The sequence below is a fragment of the Carassius gibelio genome, chromosome A8, assembly GCF_023724105.1.
Source record: "Carassius gibelio isolate Cgi1373 ecotype wild population from Czech Republic chromosome A8, carGib1.2-hapl.c, whole genome shotgun sequence".
NCBI lineage: Eukaryota > Metazoa > Chordata > Actinopteri > Cypriniformes > Cyprinidae > Carassius > Carassius gibelio.
The window spans coordinates 19,027,654-19,043,839 of record NC_068378.1 but is presented as its reverse complement, the minus strand read 5'-3'; the positions used below and the strand labels follow the sequence as shown (position 1 = coordinate 19,043,839).

The following is a 16,186-nucleotide window of genomic DNA, read 5'->3' as shown; positions in this document are numbered from 1 at the left end:
CGCTTGGCTCTTGTGTTCTGCTCTGCAATCGAGTTTGATGGCTATCACTTTTGTTCACAGGAAAAGGGGGCAGGTGGAAATTACAATGTGCTCCGAAACCATCGCCCAGATCTTTTCCTCTCTCCAGTTCTGAATTGATCAAATTGCCTCCTTTTTTTTTTTTTTTTTTGCCCGTCCACTTACGAGCGCCAGAGTCCTATAAAACCGCTCACGTAGGCGCGCGCGGCGGCAGCAGGCGAGAGGTCAGTGTTATCCAAACAGTGCCATCGGGCTATTTGCTATAGCACCCTCCAGCCAGCAAGCCGGAGGAATCAGAGCCCGTCACTTCAATCAAGCTTACAAGCACAAGCTGTGCACAATGAATTTATAATGCCAAGAGCAGAGGAGCAAAATCGCACCAGAAGAGCAAGGGAGAGGGGAACGGGGAGGGAGATGGAGAGTGTGTGGGAGGTGAAAAGCAATGCACACACACACACACAGACACACACGCAAATATAGTTTTATCGGTGTCAATGGCTCCTATTTTGCTTGTGCGGATGCTTGCTTACAGATGGAAATAAACAAGTAATTGCTGAAGATGAGAAAATAGACTGAGCAAATCCAGTGGTAAACCGAGACCTGTTGTCATTGTGTGTGTATATGTATCATATGTGCCGACAGTGTTAATGTGTTATATGAGTGTCTGGTTATGAAGGTTTATTTCAAGAAACATTTGTGTTTTCTCAACATATTTAACATGAGAATTTTTGAATATGGTCTGTGTGTGAACATTTGGTAAGGGCTGTTGGCTCCTGGCTGGTGGCCTTTGACCACATTAAGTTCTTAGTCATTATACCTGCTCTTATCATGTCCAATCAAACATTTAAAGAGAGAGACATAATGTTTACCTATAGGGAATTTGAAGTGAGCCAAATTAATTGAATGAGAATGAAAGAACAGGAAATAATTTGAAAATAAGAGAAACATCTTGATGTTTTGGAGAAAATGAATCAAGCTGCAGTTTCTCATATATCCTTTGGTTTTAAATGAAGGCTAGTCAGTCTTTGGCAAACAGGATGTTTTTATGAGGAAGCACTACAATTACCTGTTACCTTGACTGTCTCGGATTTAAGAGCACGTTGACCTTGGAGTTACCTGGATACACCTGGGGGAGATGATAAAGGTCTTAAGATAATGGAGCCTTTGAGTTCAAACTAAATCCATTCCAAGTTAGTCTCCATGCGGGTTCTCCATCGGAATGTGTCTAAAGCCTATTACCTTGTTTGTCTCCAGGGTCTCAGTTAAGGACTAATGATATTCATTGTGTTTTTCTGCATATTCAAATCAAGATATGCTGTTTCCATTGCGTGCACCGCACCCTGCAACACTTTCCGTTATCGAATTTCCCTTTCAGGTGTTTGGAGACTGACTGAGGGGAAAATATTTGATCATTATCTGTGCATGCTTCTCATCACTTAAACTTCGAATTTGCATATGTATGTGTGTGGATATTTGTATGTGCCATGTGTGTGTGTGTGTGTGTGTGTGTGTGTGTTTGCAAGTATTTAGCATCAGTTGGCAGGCAAAAGCCTCTCAAACACACACACACACACACATACACCCCATGGCACTGTTTGATCAAATTTAATCCAGGCCCATTTGACCTCCACCTTCCCTATGACCTCTAGCAAACTCCTCGGGGAGATGAAGGCTAAGGTGTGCGTTTGTATGCCTTGATGTCTGACTAAGGAGTAAACGCTGACGGTCAAACACACATCCCTTTTTTTCTTTCACTTTCCCAAATCCACCCCAATCCATTCCTCTCCTCCACCCACCTTAAAAAAGGGAAAATAATTATTTAGTGGCTCAAGAGCCAAAATGAGAATCTGATGTATGTATGGATCTGTTGGATATCTGTAACTAATATAAATTATTACAGTTTGATGACTCCCTGCACCTTTAAGTTTTTTCAAGTCTGCTCACAGATGATGAAATGAAGGCAAAGAGTGACATAAATCCTTTAAACATAAAACTCCAGTACAATTCAGAACATGGATTTTATTTGATCCATGTGTCAGCAGTGGGTAGTCTGCAAAAACCTGGTTTCTTTTGTTAGTTTCAACCACCTAATCTCTGTTTATGAACACTCTGCCATTATTCAATGCTTGTTGATCTGTAAACCCTTTTACTCCGGAACGTTTTGTTGTCAAGTGATGCCTTCTGTTGAGAAGAATCAAGTATGTTTATCAGAATTAGTGTATGAGAAAGTATCTTTGGATGCATCATATTTGTTTCTCTCTTTTTCCCATGTCGCTGCCTCAGTAGACAAGCTTTCACGTGTATGTAATTATCAGACAGCATTATGTGGCTGGAGCATCAAAGCTTGGGATCCCGCGTGCGTGTCAATGAAGCTTATAGCACTTATCCCCCCCCCCCCCCCCATATTTCCACGATATTTCCACGATATTTCCAAGTATTTTATTTTATTAATTTATTTTGAATAAATTTGTTAGAGAGCGCGTGAAGTGCCCCTTGTTCACGAATAATGAAATGCCGAAAAAACCTGTAAACCACGACATAGCTCACCCCTTTCTTAATTTGCTCTCATTCTCTTGTAGAAACACGTTCTGCCTGTGTAGCAAATTATTTCTTTCATAGCGCTCATGCACGCCAGCGACATGCAAATGCAAACTGATCCTGTTTATTACAGTGTCTGTTTTTAACACATTTTGTTTAAATTTCTGTAACTTGTGATGGGTTTTTTTCTTTCTATTTTTGTATTTTAAACGTCGATATCCTCATATTTGACTGCTATTATGGAAATACGTAAGAAACCAGCTTTACACTAAACTGAGCTGAGTTGAAAAACTTCTCCACTAATTTACCGTGATAAACAAATTTACTTTATTTTAAAAGAATAATAATCTCCCATCATCTTTAAAAAAAACCTGTTTTTTTTCTAATCTATTTATTTATTTAAATACATGAAAACAGTATGTGGATGAAATAAATGAACCTGGTTAAATATGTAATGGACACATTATTATTTGGGTGTGTGTGTGTGTGTGTGTGTGTGTGTGTATTAATAACTAAAATTATAAGCGACACATTAAACTTTCTTAACATTTTTTCCTGAATATATTATTATCATTATTTATTATTATTATTATTATTATTATTATTATTATTATTATTATTATTTAATTAGACACCTTTCTGTCTGATCCCTGTAATTTCTAATTGCTTAAATTTCTTTATATATGTTAACATAGTTAAAACATTTAAAAGTAACAAAACTGTATTACAAGCAGTTATGTAAATTCTATATTTACATATTATGTAGCCAACACATTGTTTATCAAAAGACATTTTTTTAGGATTACAAGGCATTATAAATGATTTTGCATTAATAAATGGTGGTTTATCCTTGCATTGCTCCTGCTTTGTTGTCTGACATCCACACAAAGGCAATCTAATCTCAATGGAAACACTGTGGCATTGTCACATTATAGAATAACGAAATATTTTGAATTAGACTAATATTATCTACATTTCGTACAACAGGGAGAGATGTATTTTTTCAAGGTGAATATTGATGTACTAATGTGTTTTCCCAGACATTCCTTTTGAAGGAACTAAAATAATAATAGCACTTAGTTGAAATAATAAATGATCCTCTATACCTGGTGATCTTTAAAGAAAGTCCTTCCTGTAGCAGTCCCCTAATACTTTGATATAAGCAACAAGGCCCCATCTTGTTATGTGTGTTTCAGAAACATGTCCCTGAAATTTTATTGATCAATTGGAACATAAGCCTGAACTTGTAGTGTTATATTTGAAAGACCTTGAGTTGATAACCATTGTGTGCATGCTTTATCTTTCGCTCTACTCAATTAGAACTGCTAGATATATTTCCAGAGAGCATTTGATGGCCCCAATACAAAAATACACAGACAAAGGATAAGTTTTGTAAATAGAATATAATATTACTTGTTAGGAATCCTCAGCATCTCCCCAGTGTGTAGCCTAGACAAGATGCTGAAGCCACTCCATCTTGTTCTAGCCCTGGTGGGCCTTAACCTTGGACCATATGACCATGCAAAAGGGGGCTTTAAATCTGAGGGGGTCCTGGAGGTGTGTGGGCAAAGTCCTGCCTTCCACATTATATGCTTTAACATGGATGGCAAATCCAGCACGGTTAAACAAACTTAACCTTCATTTGTGAAACGGTGCAACTCAAAGGGCAGAAAACGACTTGTGAAAGTAATTACCGCTAGGGAAAAGCAACAGGAGGAGAGAGAGAGAGAGAGACATAGTGGAGGGAATCATTTAAGATGAAGAGGCATTTTAATGAGTTTGCTCAGACATTGATTTTCCCCAGTAATCTTTTATTAATATGCAGTGGGCATTCTGTCTCAAAGCCTAGGGAGGGGTCACACCCTGTCAGGACCCCTACTCCCTCAAATAACACCCCAAAGCCCAGGGAAAATGGTATTTTAGCAAAGGCAAACATTGTCCTGTCTTGGCTTAAGGGGCGAAATAGCTGTTTATTTTAAAACTTGTTCTTCTTTGCCTGGATATACGGGAAATACTTTGAAGAAGAGCGGCAGAAGGTGAATAATGAAATGCATAAAATTGAAGCTTTGCTTATTGATTTGATTTAATTCTTGAAATGTGAGTTGCAGTATTATACTAGAAGGACAAACATATTCACAAAGTGGAGACAGTGAAATGTATTAATTTAATGGTAAACAATTTGTTTTATTTCCAATTTATTAATTCAAACATATTGTAATGAAACATATAGCGTTTAAAATAATTTAATACTAAGCATGTGGGTCCGTGGTGTCTTCAGTGTCTTTAAGTTGAAAAAGGATTTCCAAAGATGAAATTACTGTTATTGCCTTTTCTTGCAATATGATATCTTTTATATCAGAATTATTCATTATAGCAATTAAAAGAGATTAGAGAATAATTTTTAACCCAGGATTACTGAACGCAGACAAACCATTCATCTTTTGAAACGTATTTCTGGAGGTTATTGATTAGACTGCAACCCATTTCTCAAGCTACATTCAGTTATAAAGGGGTTGTATTCCACCTAGTGGCGATTACAATAAATTAGGTACAGTCTATGGGTAAAGTTAATCCAAAAAAAAAAAAAAAAAAAATGTCATTATTTACTTAAGGCATTCCAAACCAGCATTTTTCGTTCTTTAAACATAAAGGAGACAGACAGCTTTTCAATACAAGAAAGCGTATTACTAATTTTAATGCCAATCTACAAGAAGAAAGATTTTAAAGTGTAGCCTACCATAAAACCACTCCATATGAATGGTTCCTTCATATGGGAAAACCATAGGGAGCAACATATTGAATTCAAAGTCCTTACTGACTGGAAATTTTACTGTGCACTTAACTATAAGAACAGAAGTGGACGTTTTTGAAAATGTGTATTCTAATGCCATTTCCACAGATTCTGTCCCTATTTAATAATAATAAATGTAAATAGATAAATAAATAAAAACTTTATTCGTATTTGTTTTCACAATTTGACATACTATGTAATAAATAATAGTTTTTAATATAATTATTAATATAAAAATAAAATGATATGTTTTGAGTACCAGTAGAGGGCAGTATGAGTTGGTTTCTGAGCAACACTGCAAAATATCAACGGACAGGACAAGTCAAGTTTGTTTACATAACTATAACTTTAATACTTGAGAAATGCATGAAAATATACTCTTCATGAAATAATAAATATAAAATTTCTGTATGAACAAATGCACAATTTACAAAATATAAATGTCATCTCTGTGAACTGTTTAAGTTATCTGTCAGTGACCATATCATATAATAAGACTATTATATAATTTAGGTGTTTAACCTTTATATATCATATTGTTAATTTTTGTATAGTTTCGTTTGCCCCATTTTCATTTATTAAAATGCACATTCATGTTTTGCTGTCTGCTCTGATAGGGCAATAGAAAAAAGTCACGTGGGTAATTCACATAACAAGGTACAATCTTAGCTGATTTCTATGGATCAAATCTGGACAGAGTCATTGCATAAGTATAACAAAATGTTCTTATTGTTATTCTTACAGACTACCATTCTGCCAGATCTAACAATTAGAAATTACTCACACACATCTACTCTTACATTCTGCGGTGACTAATTTACTTTAGGCAGACACCCAAAATTGATCTAAGCAGTACCTAAATGTACTTCACTGCCATTTATTTTCACCACAGGCAAAGTCACTCAGATAAAATTCTTATTGAGTTGGTTTGTGAGAGTCCAAGAGACCCATTTCCATATTCAGGAAGTGAAAAGCAGTTGTGAAATGAGACCGGCCAAAATGCAACTCAGCGCATATGTTGTGTTTGGATCAGCGGAGTCAAGTGCACTAGGGATTGTGGGCTGGCTGGGGGACTTCAGTCTTTCTCTGAGTGGCGTTTGTCTTTGCTGTTGTTCCTGTCGTGTTTGAGGAGGTTCCACTGTCACATAACCATTGGTTATCCTTATATTAGGGTTTGGAGTCGTGCTGCGGTCAACATGAAAACAAAAATGTGGATTTTGTTAGGTAAATCAGCTTTGAGTTCCCTGTGGTGGAAATGTTGTTTGTGGCATGGGTTGTGTCCTCACCTGTCTCCCATGCGCACCCACAGGTCACTGAACAGCCGTGGTCGAATGTGTGAACGATGGGTTTTACGGGGGTGCTTGTAGAGGCCGAACTCCTCTAGCTGGCTGAGACTGTCTGGCAGAAGCATGTGGGAGAGTTCCTCCTGGCTGATCTCCTCTAGCTCAGGAGGTTCTGATGTCCATTCCATCACTGACTCAGAGCTGCCTTCAGTGGGATTCATAGGAGTCCCCTCCACACCAGACCAGTTCCTTCTGTGAGAACACATGGAAGTTATTAAACTTGTGGGATGCGAAGGTTTAATGTGAAATTGTGAAAACATGAGTAGTCGATCATTAGATTATGTGCTTAAAATGAAGGATGCAGCGTGATATTACAGATATATTATTATACACTCTTAAGAAAAATGGTTCTAAACAGTTCCAGAAAAGGGTTCTTCAGCTTGTAACAATAGCAGAACACTTTTCGTAAGGTTCTATAATGAAACATTGCTATGTAGGACCTTTTATTACTATTATAAATATACTTTTTAATGATAGTTTATTTTTATTACATTACTATATTTATTTAATTAATATTAGTATTAATAATATTATTTTATAAAATATTTAATTTTTGTACTTCTATTTGCCTGGTCTTATAATATTGTGTAGCCTCTATTAGGGATTTACATTAAGACAAGGACAGACTGCTGTTTGAATGAGGTACTTTTTTATTGATGTTAAATTGTAGCAAACATGTCAGCGCTGATAACAACAGTTATTAGCTGGATAAATTAATAAAGGACAACTGACCAAGAACATGAACAAATACATTAAAAAGTAAAAACAAAATAGAAAGAAAATAGATGTGATGAAGACAAAGACAAAGTGGGCTTCTCCCATTTTGGTGTGATTGGATGGCAGTTTCTATGCAGATGATGAGTTTGTGGGATGTGATGCATCTGAAATACACAACTGAGTTTAAAGTCACAGTGTGTCTTTTTGTTTATGTAAAAACAGTTATGTTGACAAAGGCCAAAAGTAGCAAAAATGGTAAGTATGTCACAATGTTAAAAGGAAAAAATGGAATAGCTTTAATGTTTGTAATATGTGACTGGGTATGTTTATGAATAAACCCAAGTAACAATAATTATAATAATAAAAATCAAAAAGTATGGATTATAAATTCAATATCTCTGTTACTCGGTGGAGAATTGGAGAGAAGTGTCCACAGCTTAACAGAGCTACTCATACTTACATGTGACCAAAAATCTAAAGAGATAAAACCCTTAACCAATTTAGCTTAAAAGGGTTCTTCAGAACCAAATGGATCTAAATAGAACCGTGACTTCATGTAAAGAACCATCTTTTTTAGAGTGTATAATTATTATTATACAATATTAGATACTTTTTATTTATAATTTTGTTAAAATTGGATATACATTTGATAATTAATTGGCATGCTGTGAACTGCAGTGTTTTATTTCAAATTAACTAGCGATATGTGAGTGGACATGGTTTCGAAGTAAATCCCACACCACATTTTTTTTAATTAATTTATTAAAAGATATATTTTTATTACAATTATTATTATTTATTTAACAATTAACCATTTATAACACAACCCTCAAGTTATCAATATGGGACAGAATTTTAATATTGATGTATTTTAATAAAAGTTCATTGTAGCATTCAGAGGGATTCATTTGAGCTTTTATTGTTACATTTCTAAATATTTGAAATAAAATGTATCATTAATGAATATTTTAACATCAACCATTTATGCCATTAAAATAATTATCAGAATATCGGTATCGGTCTGAATTCTTAATATTTAATATTTAAAATAGTAACATACGAAGATTTTACATATGAAGATTGTTTGAGAACTGGGAAATGTCAGGAGACGCCTTTGAAGTACGGGAGATAACATCCTAGTTGTGTTTTAAAAGGCTCTGACTTAGTGTGAGTGTGTGTGGACTTCTTTGGACTTCAAACAGCGTCATATCAACCTTTCGGCTTGCTAAGAATTTACAAAGAGCCAGTGAGGTCAAAGTCTTGAGCCCTTTTACTGATATCCAAGTTTAGGCTTGCATACCAATCTATACTGCTACTAAATGAAAGTACAGTAATAGTATTATATAAATATGACATTTGTTTCATCAATTTTAAATAAAGAACTGAAGATAAAAGACATTTTGGACATAGACTTTACCATAGTGTACCAGTAGGGCGTAGTATAGTCCAAGATAATGCCACTCTATGCTTGTCGCCTCCAGCTGTTGAGTGCCCACCAGGGCATTTTACATCAGCCGTGCACACTGTGTAACCATGACAACATTTGGTAAACCATCCTTCATTGTGGTTAGACCAGCCCGCCGTGTTTAGTACGTCCACAAAGTATTTTGCTTGGTTTGAATCTCGTAATCACCCATATGTGCACTACAAAAACACTACAGGACTGTTTTTTGGCCACTAGTTTGTGGTTCATGAGCTTTTAGTAAACATATGTCCAGCTGCCATTGCACATTGTTTTACTTGCCCATCATATCCCCTCATTTTTTTCGCCCTACAGTGGAGAAAAAGTGGGTAGAAGGGAGTGGGCCTAAGAAAGCTGCAAGGGTTCGTGTTTCCAAACCACAGTAAGTCCGTCATTCAGCTGGTCCATCTAGCTGTCAGCTTGTTACCACAGCCACTGTCATCATCTCCAGGAATCTGAGAACCCTTCACGCTCTCTTTCTCTGCCTCTGTAACTTCCACCGCCACAGTGTGCCAACTGAAAATTTTGCACTAAAATTGGTGGTTAAAGGAGATTTTTCAAACGACATCAACTGGAAGTTGTGGTGGTGGTTGTTGGGTGCTTTGTGAGTTTGAACTACCTTTCTGGGACCATTCAATTGCATAACATTCAAATTTTTCCATTTGTGCCTTTATTGGGTGCTGGAGCCATGACAAAAGATATTTAATGAGTACAATCTACACAGCCTTTGGATCAACTCTTTCCAGCTCCCCTAAAGGCCTGTTGAGTAATAACGTTATGAGTATCCCAGCGAAGAAGGTGGGTTGTCTCTGTTTGAGCAGGCATAGCACCCCTCTAAGAGCGCTGGTCTGGCCCACTCTGTCATGCTTAGCAGGAGGAGATCATAGGCATAGTTTAGCTCTGTTTGCAGTTTAGCACAGTAACTGGAATATTCTCTCAGTGAATTTCAATGTGCTTGGGGTCTCTATGTGGTGAACCTGTTGACGTAGTACACATCATTATAATCTGTGCTACAGAATATATGGGAAAGTTTGTTGTTTAAGTAACTTCATAATTATTATGTGTGTGGGCAAAGTATTGGCATGAGAAGAAAAGGAATTTGCCAGAATCTGAATGGGGAGGGAAGGGTGAAGAGGAGAATGGTCCTTTTGGAGAACCATAAAGCCAAGTGTGTGAAGCAGGATTTTCACATTACTTTTTTGCACTTCAAAAAAAGCAGAATTAAACTGAAATTGAAAGAACTAATTGAATAATTTTCTAATCAAGGCTAGATAGATAGATGGATGGATGGATGTTTTAAAATGCAAACTATATAAATATTGTATATAGTTTATATATTAATTCATATTGAATAAACTAGGCTAACTTTTGTGGACGAGGGTGGAAACATTTATTTGCATTGTATTTAAGTAAATTTGACTTGTTAATCCTATTCAACTGTGGTCAACACTGTCATAAACACAGTTTATGCCAATTGTTCAATTCTGAATTTTGCACAAGCCTGGTGTGAAGTGTGTATGAGTGTGTGTACTCACTGTGTGATGGTTTCTTGGGCTGGTGTGTGCTCCACCTCATAGCCCTCCTGGCGCAGGATGTCTAGTACACTGTGATTCCCCAGGAAATGACCTGCAGCACACAAGAAACAAGTAGCAGCCATGTTAAAGAGGTTTCAGGTGGGTGTGTGCAAATATTAGGAGAAAGCAGATAAGGGCATGTAGTCATGGGGGTGACGCTGTCTCAAGAACCCTCCCTTTCTCTTGTTCTTGATCTCAAGGTGCACTTGCTCCTTCAAGAATGAGGCTATATAAAAAGCCCCCACGCTACTGTCTCTCCGCCTCGGCTCTCACGTATAATACTCTCATAATTCCTTCACTCTTGAGACATCAAACACATGCGCTCCAGTGCCACGCTGATGAAAGCTGTTTCACTTCTCTGCGCAGCCCATAATCCTGTGTGTCACTCAACCCAGCAATAAGCGCTAATACAGCCTGACCTCATCGCCTCAGCATGCTCCACAAGCTTATTAACGGCACGCTGAAAATCTTCAAGGCTGTCTCTTTTCATGCTTCTTTATCATCATTATCTTGCTGAGCAGTCGTGAAGACAGGGTGGGGAAGGGGGAGAGAGGGGCCCGCTGCACTTTCTTGGCCGGCAAGTTCAAAGGCAGCCAGGGTGACTGGCATGGAGCGTGAAGAGGCTACCGCTAAGCATCGATCAGACAGGCAGCCCACTGAGGCCAGTCCCGTTGCATTCCTCACCTCACCTCGCCTCGCATCCCAGTACCAGACTCAGAACAGTTCATTGGCACGGTGGCACGTTCACACCCACGTCCTCTGATTAATGTTCTTATTAAACTCTGTTAGAATGTACTTTTATGGACATTTTTAAGTAAAACAGCCATGCTTCTGTATTCAGCGTTTGAGATCTACCGGTTTAATTTATGTGCTGTATTTATTTGCAGGGTTCCTGACACATGAATAACCCAGCCGGACCCGCTCTCACAGAAGTTTGACTACTGGAGGAAGTAGTTACTAGAGAAGCGTTCAGTTATCAGAGGAAGTAGTTAGCTTATGTTTCAGGCTGCGGTGAGGCACGGGTGGTCAACTGCAGGCTACCAGATTGGTGAAGTTTTACCCCTCTGTCCGTTAGTGATTAAAGTGCGGGGCCTGGTGTGACCGCACCACCTGCACCCCCCTAAGGACGGCCCTGTTACTGGAGGAAGTAGTCACCTGGCTACCAAATAAGATTTTTCTTGATTTGGATCTGCTTACAGACTTTGGTGCATTCAAGTCATGTCAGAAAGATTGTATTTATGACTGGAGCTCACATGAACGCCTCCACCATATTGTAATTATAAGTAGGAAACTTGGAACTTCCTTGAAGCCCAGAGTTTCTGAGTTGGTGACATGAGAATGAGAAAAAATGGCATGGGCAATAGATGTAAATGGTAAATATAAAACAAATTAATTATTTTTCTCTATGTACAATAAAACTAGCTAAATTGCATGTACAAAATATGATAGTATTGTACAATTTCGAATATGTAATGATTCGATTTACAGTACTTTCATAAATTCAATAAAAACACACCTGATGCTCGTTCTTTATTCATCATTGTGAGGAGTTAAATCTTGCTGAATTTTTGTTGTTGAAAAGGTACATCGCCATATTGTACCTGACATTAAGGCTGTGCAATAATGGTCAAATAGATAATCATAATTATTTCTCTCAAGAACAAACCCACGTTTATTAATCTTGATTATTGTCATTTTTAAATCTTTTTACATTTTATGAGAATTATTGGATTTTCACATACGCACACAAATCAAGGACTCATCAGCTTGCATGGTTTGCTCATAGATTTACATAGTCACAGCAATCAGCACAAACATTGTTGTGACAGAAAACAGGCTTGCTCTATTACACTTTTATTTGAGCATAATATCTGACAGAGATCACCAAGCTCCAACGTATATGTTTGCCTGTGTTTTCAGCTCATTTTAGTGCTTTTTCCATAATGTGCAGAGTGCATGGTTGCCAGGTTGGGAAGACTAGAAATGCATTGAAATGTTTGCCTGTGTTTTCAGCTCATTTTAGTGCTTTTTCCATAATTTGGAGAGAGCATGGTTGCCAGGTTGGGAAAACTAAGTAAACCATGAAAAAAAGCTCTATTTTGGGAGCTTTAAACTCTTGAAATATGGAAACTGCAACCATGAAAGCTTGTGGAGGCTTGTTACCGATGCAAGATAACAAACACAGAATTATTGTTTAGGATGTTTAATAAACTGAGTGCAGAAATCGTGATCACCATTAAAATATGATTCCTAGTGCAGCCTTACCTGATGTCATAATTGTGACCTCCCAACAAATAAATAGGAACTTCCCAGCAGGACTTGAGTGCACCGTTACTGAAGCCCTCTCCTTTAATTAATGCAAGGAGGCAGGCGCGTGCTACAATACAAATGAAATATTTACTCTCTTTCTGCGTAGGCACCCACACCCAAAACACTGGCATGCGATAAATAAATACACACGCCCAGAAACAAATAAACAAACCCAAACAGACTCTGTACACACAGACTCACTCCACTTCAGAAGCTTCAGCTCTCCAAAGGCTGATACAGTTCATTATGTATATTTGTGATGTTTATTTTGTGGCCGCAGCTAGCATATTCTGATTACCAAAGAACAAACTGCTGTTAAGAAATCCTGAAACAGCCCAGTACACGCACAGCCAGTACACGCACAGCCAGTACACGCGGGCCTTGAACAAATCCATTTGAGGCTTAGCCAAAGCTCCTGGCTTTTCGCTAGTTAGGCTCAGAGCCTTCGTCCAAATCACTGAGATGAGACAGGTGCAGTGACTGTCAGTTCATTCCCTCTGGATCAGGCTGAATACAGCACAAGTGGTGTTTTCATTGTTGGAATCCGAGTATTTGTTTTTCAACCTTTGTCTCTATTGGTGCTTGGAGCATGGTGGGAATAATCCCATGGATACAGGTTAGAATCCCGGGGAACATGCATACCTTAAATTCACTGAAAGTGGCTTAAAATAACAATGTCTGTCATATTGATAAATGTGAATGTTTGACTAATGTCCTTACAGCCTGGCTTTTACTGTAATGTGCAAATCTAAAGTTTAAACTATGTGCGCTCTCTCTCTCTGACTCTCATCAGACTTGTTCCCATTTTCTCTCTTGGGGTAATTAGGGGTCTCAATCACTTTTTAGCAGGACTTCTTTGGTGCATTTATACTTTTTCCGAACCCCCCTCTCCTCTCGACCCTTCATCGTACTCAGAAGATGTACTGTGAACGGTTCAGGCATTGGTTTGAGTATTTTGGGTTGTGTCCAAACATGTCAGCACCTTCATGATACATGATCCATGGCACACAAGAGCATACATACACATACAGCCAATACTTTAGGCTTGTGAGCTGTGTTTTACACAGCAGCTTTTTTAGTTTTAGTCATAGTTATTTTCAGTTTAAATTTAGTACAATTGTTTATATGTGTGTTTTTTTTTTTACATTGATTTGCAAAATAGCCCAATCTTAAACTTTTTTAAAGCAAACCAGTTATATTACAGTTCAGGCATTCATATTTATGACTGAACATATTCTGCACAGCTCTTCTTCTGAAAGCATTGTTAGTGCACCAACACATTGCAGTGTTATTTATTTATTTATTTTTGTCATCATATTTTTCTAAACAGTACCTTTGAATAACTTAAATTAATCATAATAATATATATATTTTTTACCAAATTAAAAGCCTTTTTGTCATACTGTAACATTTTCATCAGTAGTCAAGCACTGTTGTTGTATACAGTATGTAACACTCGATGACGAATCAAACATACAGACTGAATGATAAACAGTTCACACACAATGGGCCTAGTCTGCCAAAAAGCTAAATATTCTTCAGCTAGAGGGAACAGTTGAAAGAGAAGAGAAAGCACATATAGTCAGACTTATGATGTGAAACTGAAAGGCATTGTAGGCCACCAGGCTGCCTTTGTCTTTGATCATAGTACTACTTTTGTGTTGTTTGCTCTCTGCTTTCTGTCTATTATTATGAGCATGTGTGCATCTGTGGCTGTGTGTGTCTGAGGATGCTCGAGGGAAGCCTCTACCTCTGACTCATTCATTTTTCTGCTTTCCAACACTCAATCCCCCTTGATAACCCTACAAACAACTAACCTCTAATGCAGCACAGCTCTGTCTAATCCACACATACTGTACATACTACCTTCTGCAAGGTTTTACAGCAGCAGGAAATCTATAAATCTCAGCATGGTCTCTAAGTCAACAAACCCTCTCTGCCGCCCCGGGTGTATGCAGGAGTATATGACCCACAGATCAGCGAGTAGAGCAGCTCTCACACCTCTTATAAATCTCAGAGCGAGATCAGGAAATTCCAGTCCACAGGCCATCCCTGGGATCTAAGCTGAGCCGAGAGATTAGTAAGAATTAAGCTAGTGCTTCTCTCTTTTACCTGTCCAAAGGGACTGGTGGTAGTTCAGCAGACTTCATAATGAGGGGACCCTCTCTCTGTGGTGTAAGGGTTCGGGGAACTGTTGCGGTTCAAGTGTTTGATGCAAAAACACTGAAACTGTTTCTTTTATGGCTTCAAATGTTTACATTTCTCTTACAGTGACTATGGGGTGGCAGGCAAGCAGATTTACCAAAGGGAGAGTCAGTCCAATGGTTGGGGACATTTTCACAGTTGGAGAAAAGTGAAAATGGAGGAAAGTAACAAAAAAGGGGGGAGCAGGAGCACATTAACTGTCAAAGTTCACAGGGGTTAAAGCATTTAGGGGAAATTGCCCCTACAGTTTGTTTTAGTTTTGGACAGATGGGGTCTTTACTTCTTTTCTCGAAATGCATTGAAGTGTCTTTGTGTGTGAAGCAATGGGCATGACTGAAGAAAAAGAAGCCTTTCTTGCACATGTAATTGTGCGTACACACATACTTGCAGAGTAAAAAGTGTTTGTTGTATCTTTCTGTCTATGTGTATGTGTGTGTGTTTATGCACATATGTGAGTGATGTGACGGCCATGTATAGTAACCATACCCGGAGTTTGTGCTCTGCATTTAACCCATTCAAGTGCACACACACAGTAGTGAACATACACACTGTGAACACACACAGAGTAGTGGGTTTTGCTGCAGCACCATGCAAGCAATTGGGGGTTCGGTGTCAGTTGTGGGTAGACTCGAACCCACAACCATATTAAGTCTTGTGAGTGTGCGATTTACAAGGTCACTTAAATAATTTGCCTTATAAATCGCAGACTCTGTCTTGGAGTGCGTCCACAACTCTTTGACTGTGTATATGTTGGCTGAAATCACATGTGCAGGTAAATGTATCTGTGAAAGTGCGTCACAGAAGAACTGTGTGGGTGGGGAGAGAGCATGTGTTGTGGGTGTAAAGTGAGCTTAAATTGCTTTAGCACCCAGATCAGTTGTTTTAGTAGCTAATGAGGCATGTAATAGCAGAGTGTGATAATGAGCTCTGCTGATCTAATTAGCGCTGAGAGTCACTTTAGCATCTGCATAAATGTCCTCAGAGATGCAGAGCAACACAACATTGCAGCTCAAGACAAACGGACTGTTTTCTCCAGCATCTCGAAAGCCATTAGATTTGATTGCCATTTAGTAGTTGAGCTTATTATTGTGTAACCATTTGGAGTAGTCATTTAATGACTTAGTCGTTTAGGTAAATTACTTCCTGCTTGCCTTTTAATCCTGACAAAAGTTAATCAGATTTCCATTTTAACCAGGTGAAGCATTGTAGCAGATTCACCTGCTCTTAT

The 16,186-nt window shown here is 38.1% G+C and overlaps 1 protein-coding gene across 1 annotated transcript in view; it reads right to left on the bottom strand.

The window, feature by feature from the left end:
• Positions 1–5,688: 5,688 nt before the first annotated feature.
• The window catches only part of LOC128018768 (metalloprotease TIKI2-like), a 52,637-nt gene continuing 42,139 nt past the window's right edge, over positions 5,689–16,186 (bottom strand). The window contains exons 5-7 of the mRNA XM_052604521.1: positions 10,405–10,495; positions 6,634–6,882; positions 5,689–6,532 (exon numbers count right to left, since the gene is read on the bottom strand). Coding sequence (XP_052460481.1) covers positions 6,307–6,532; positions 6,634–6,882; positions 10,405–10,495 — 566 coding nt within the window. The 3' untranslated portion in view covers positions 5,689–6,306. The remainder of the gene's footprint in view (positions 6,533–6,633; positions 6,883–10,404; positions 10,496–16,186) is intronic.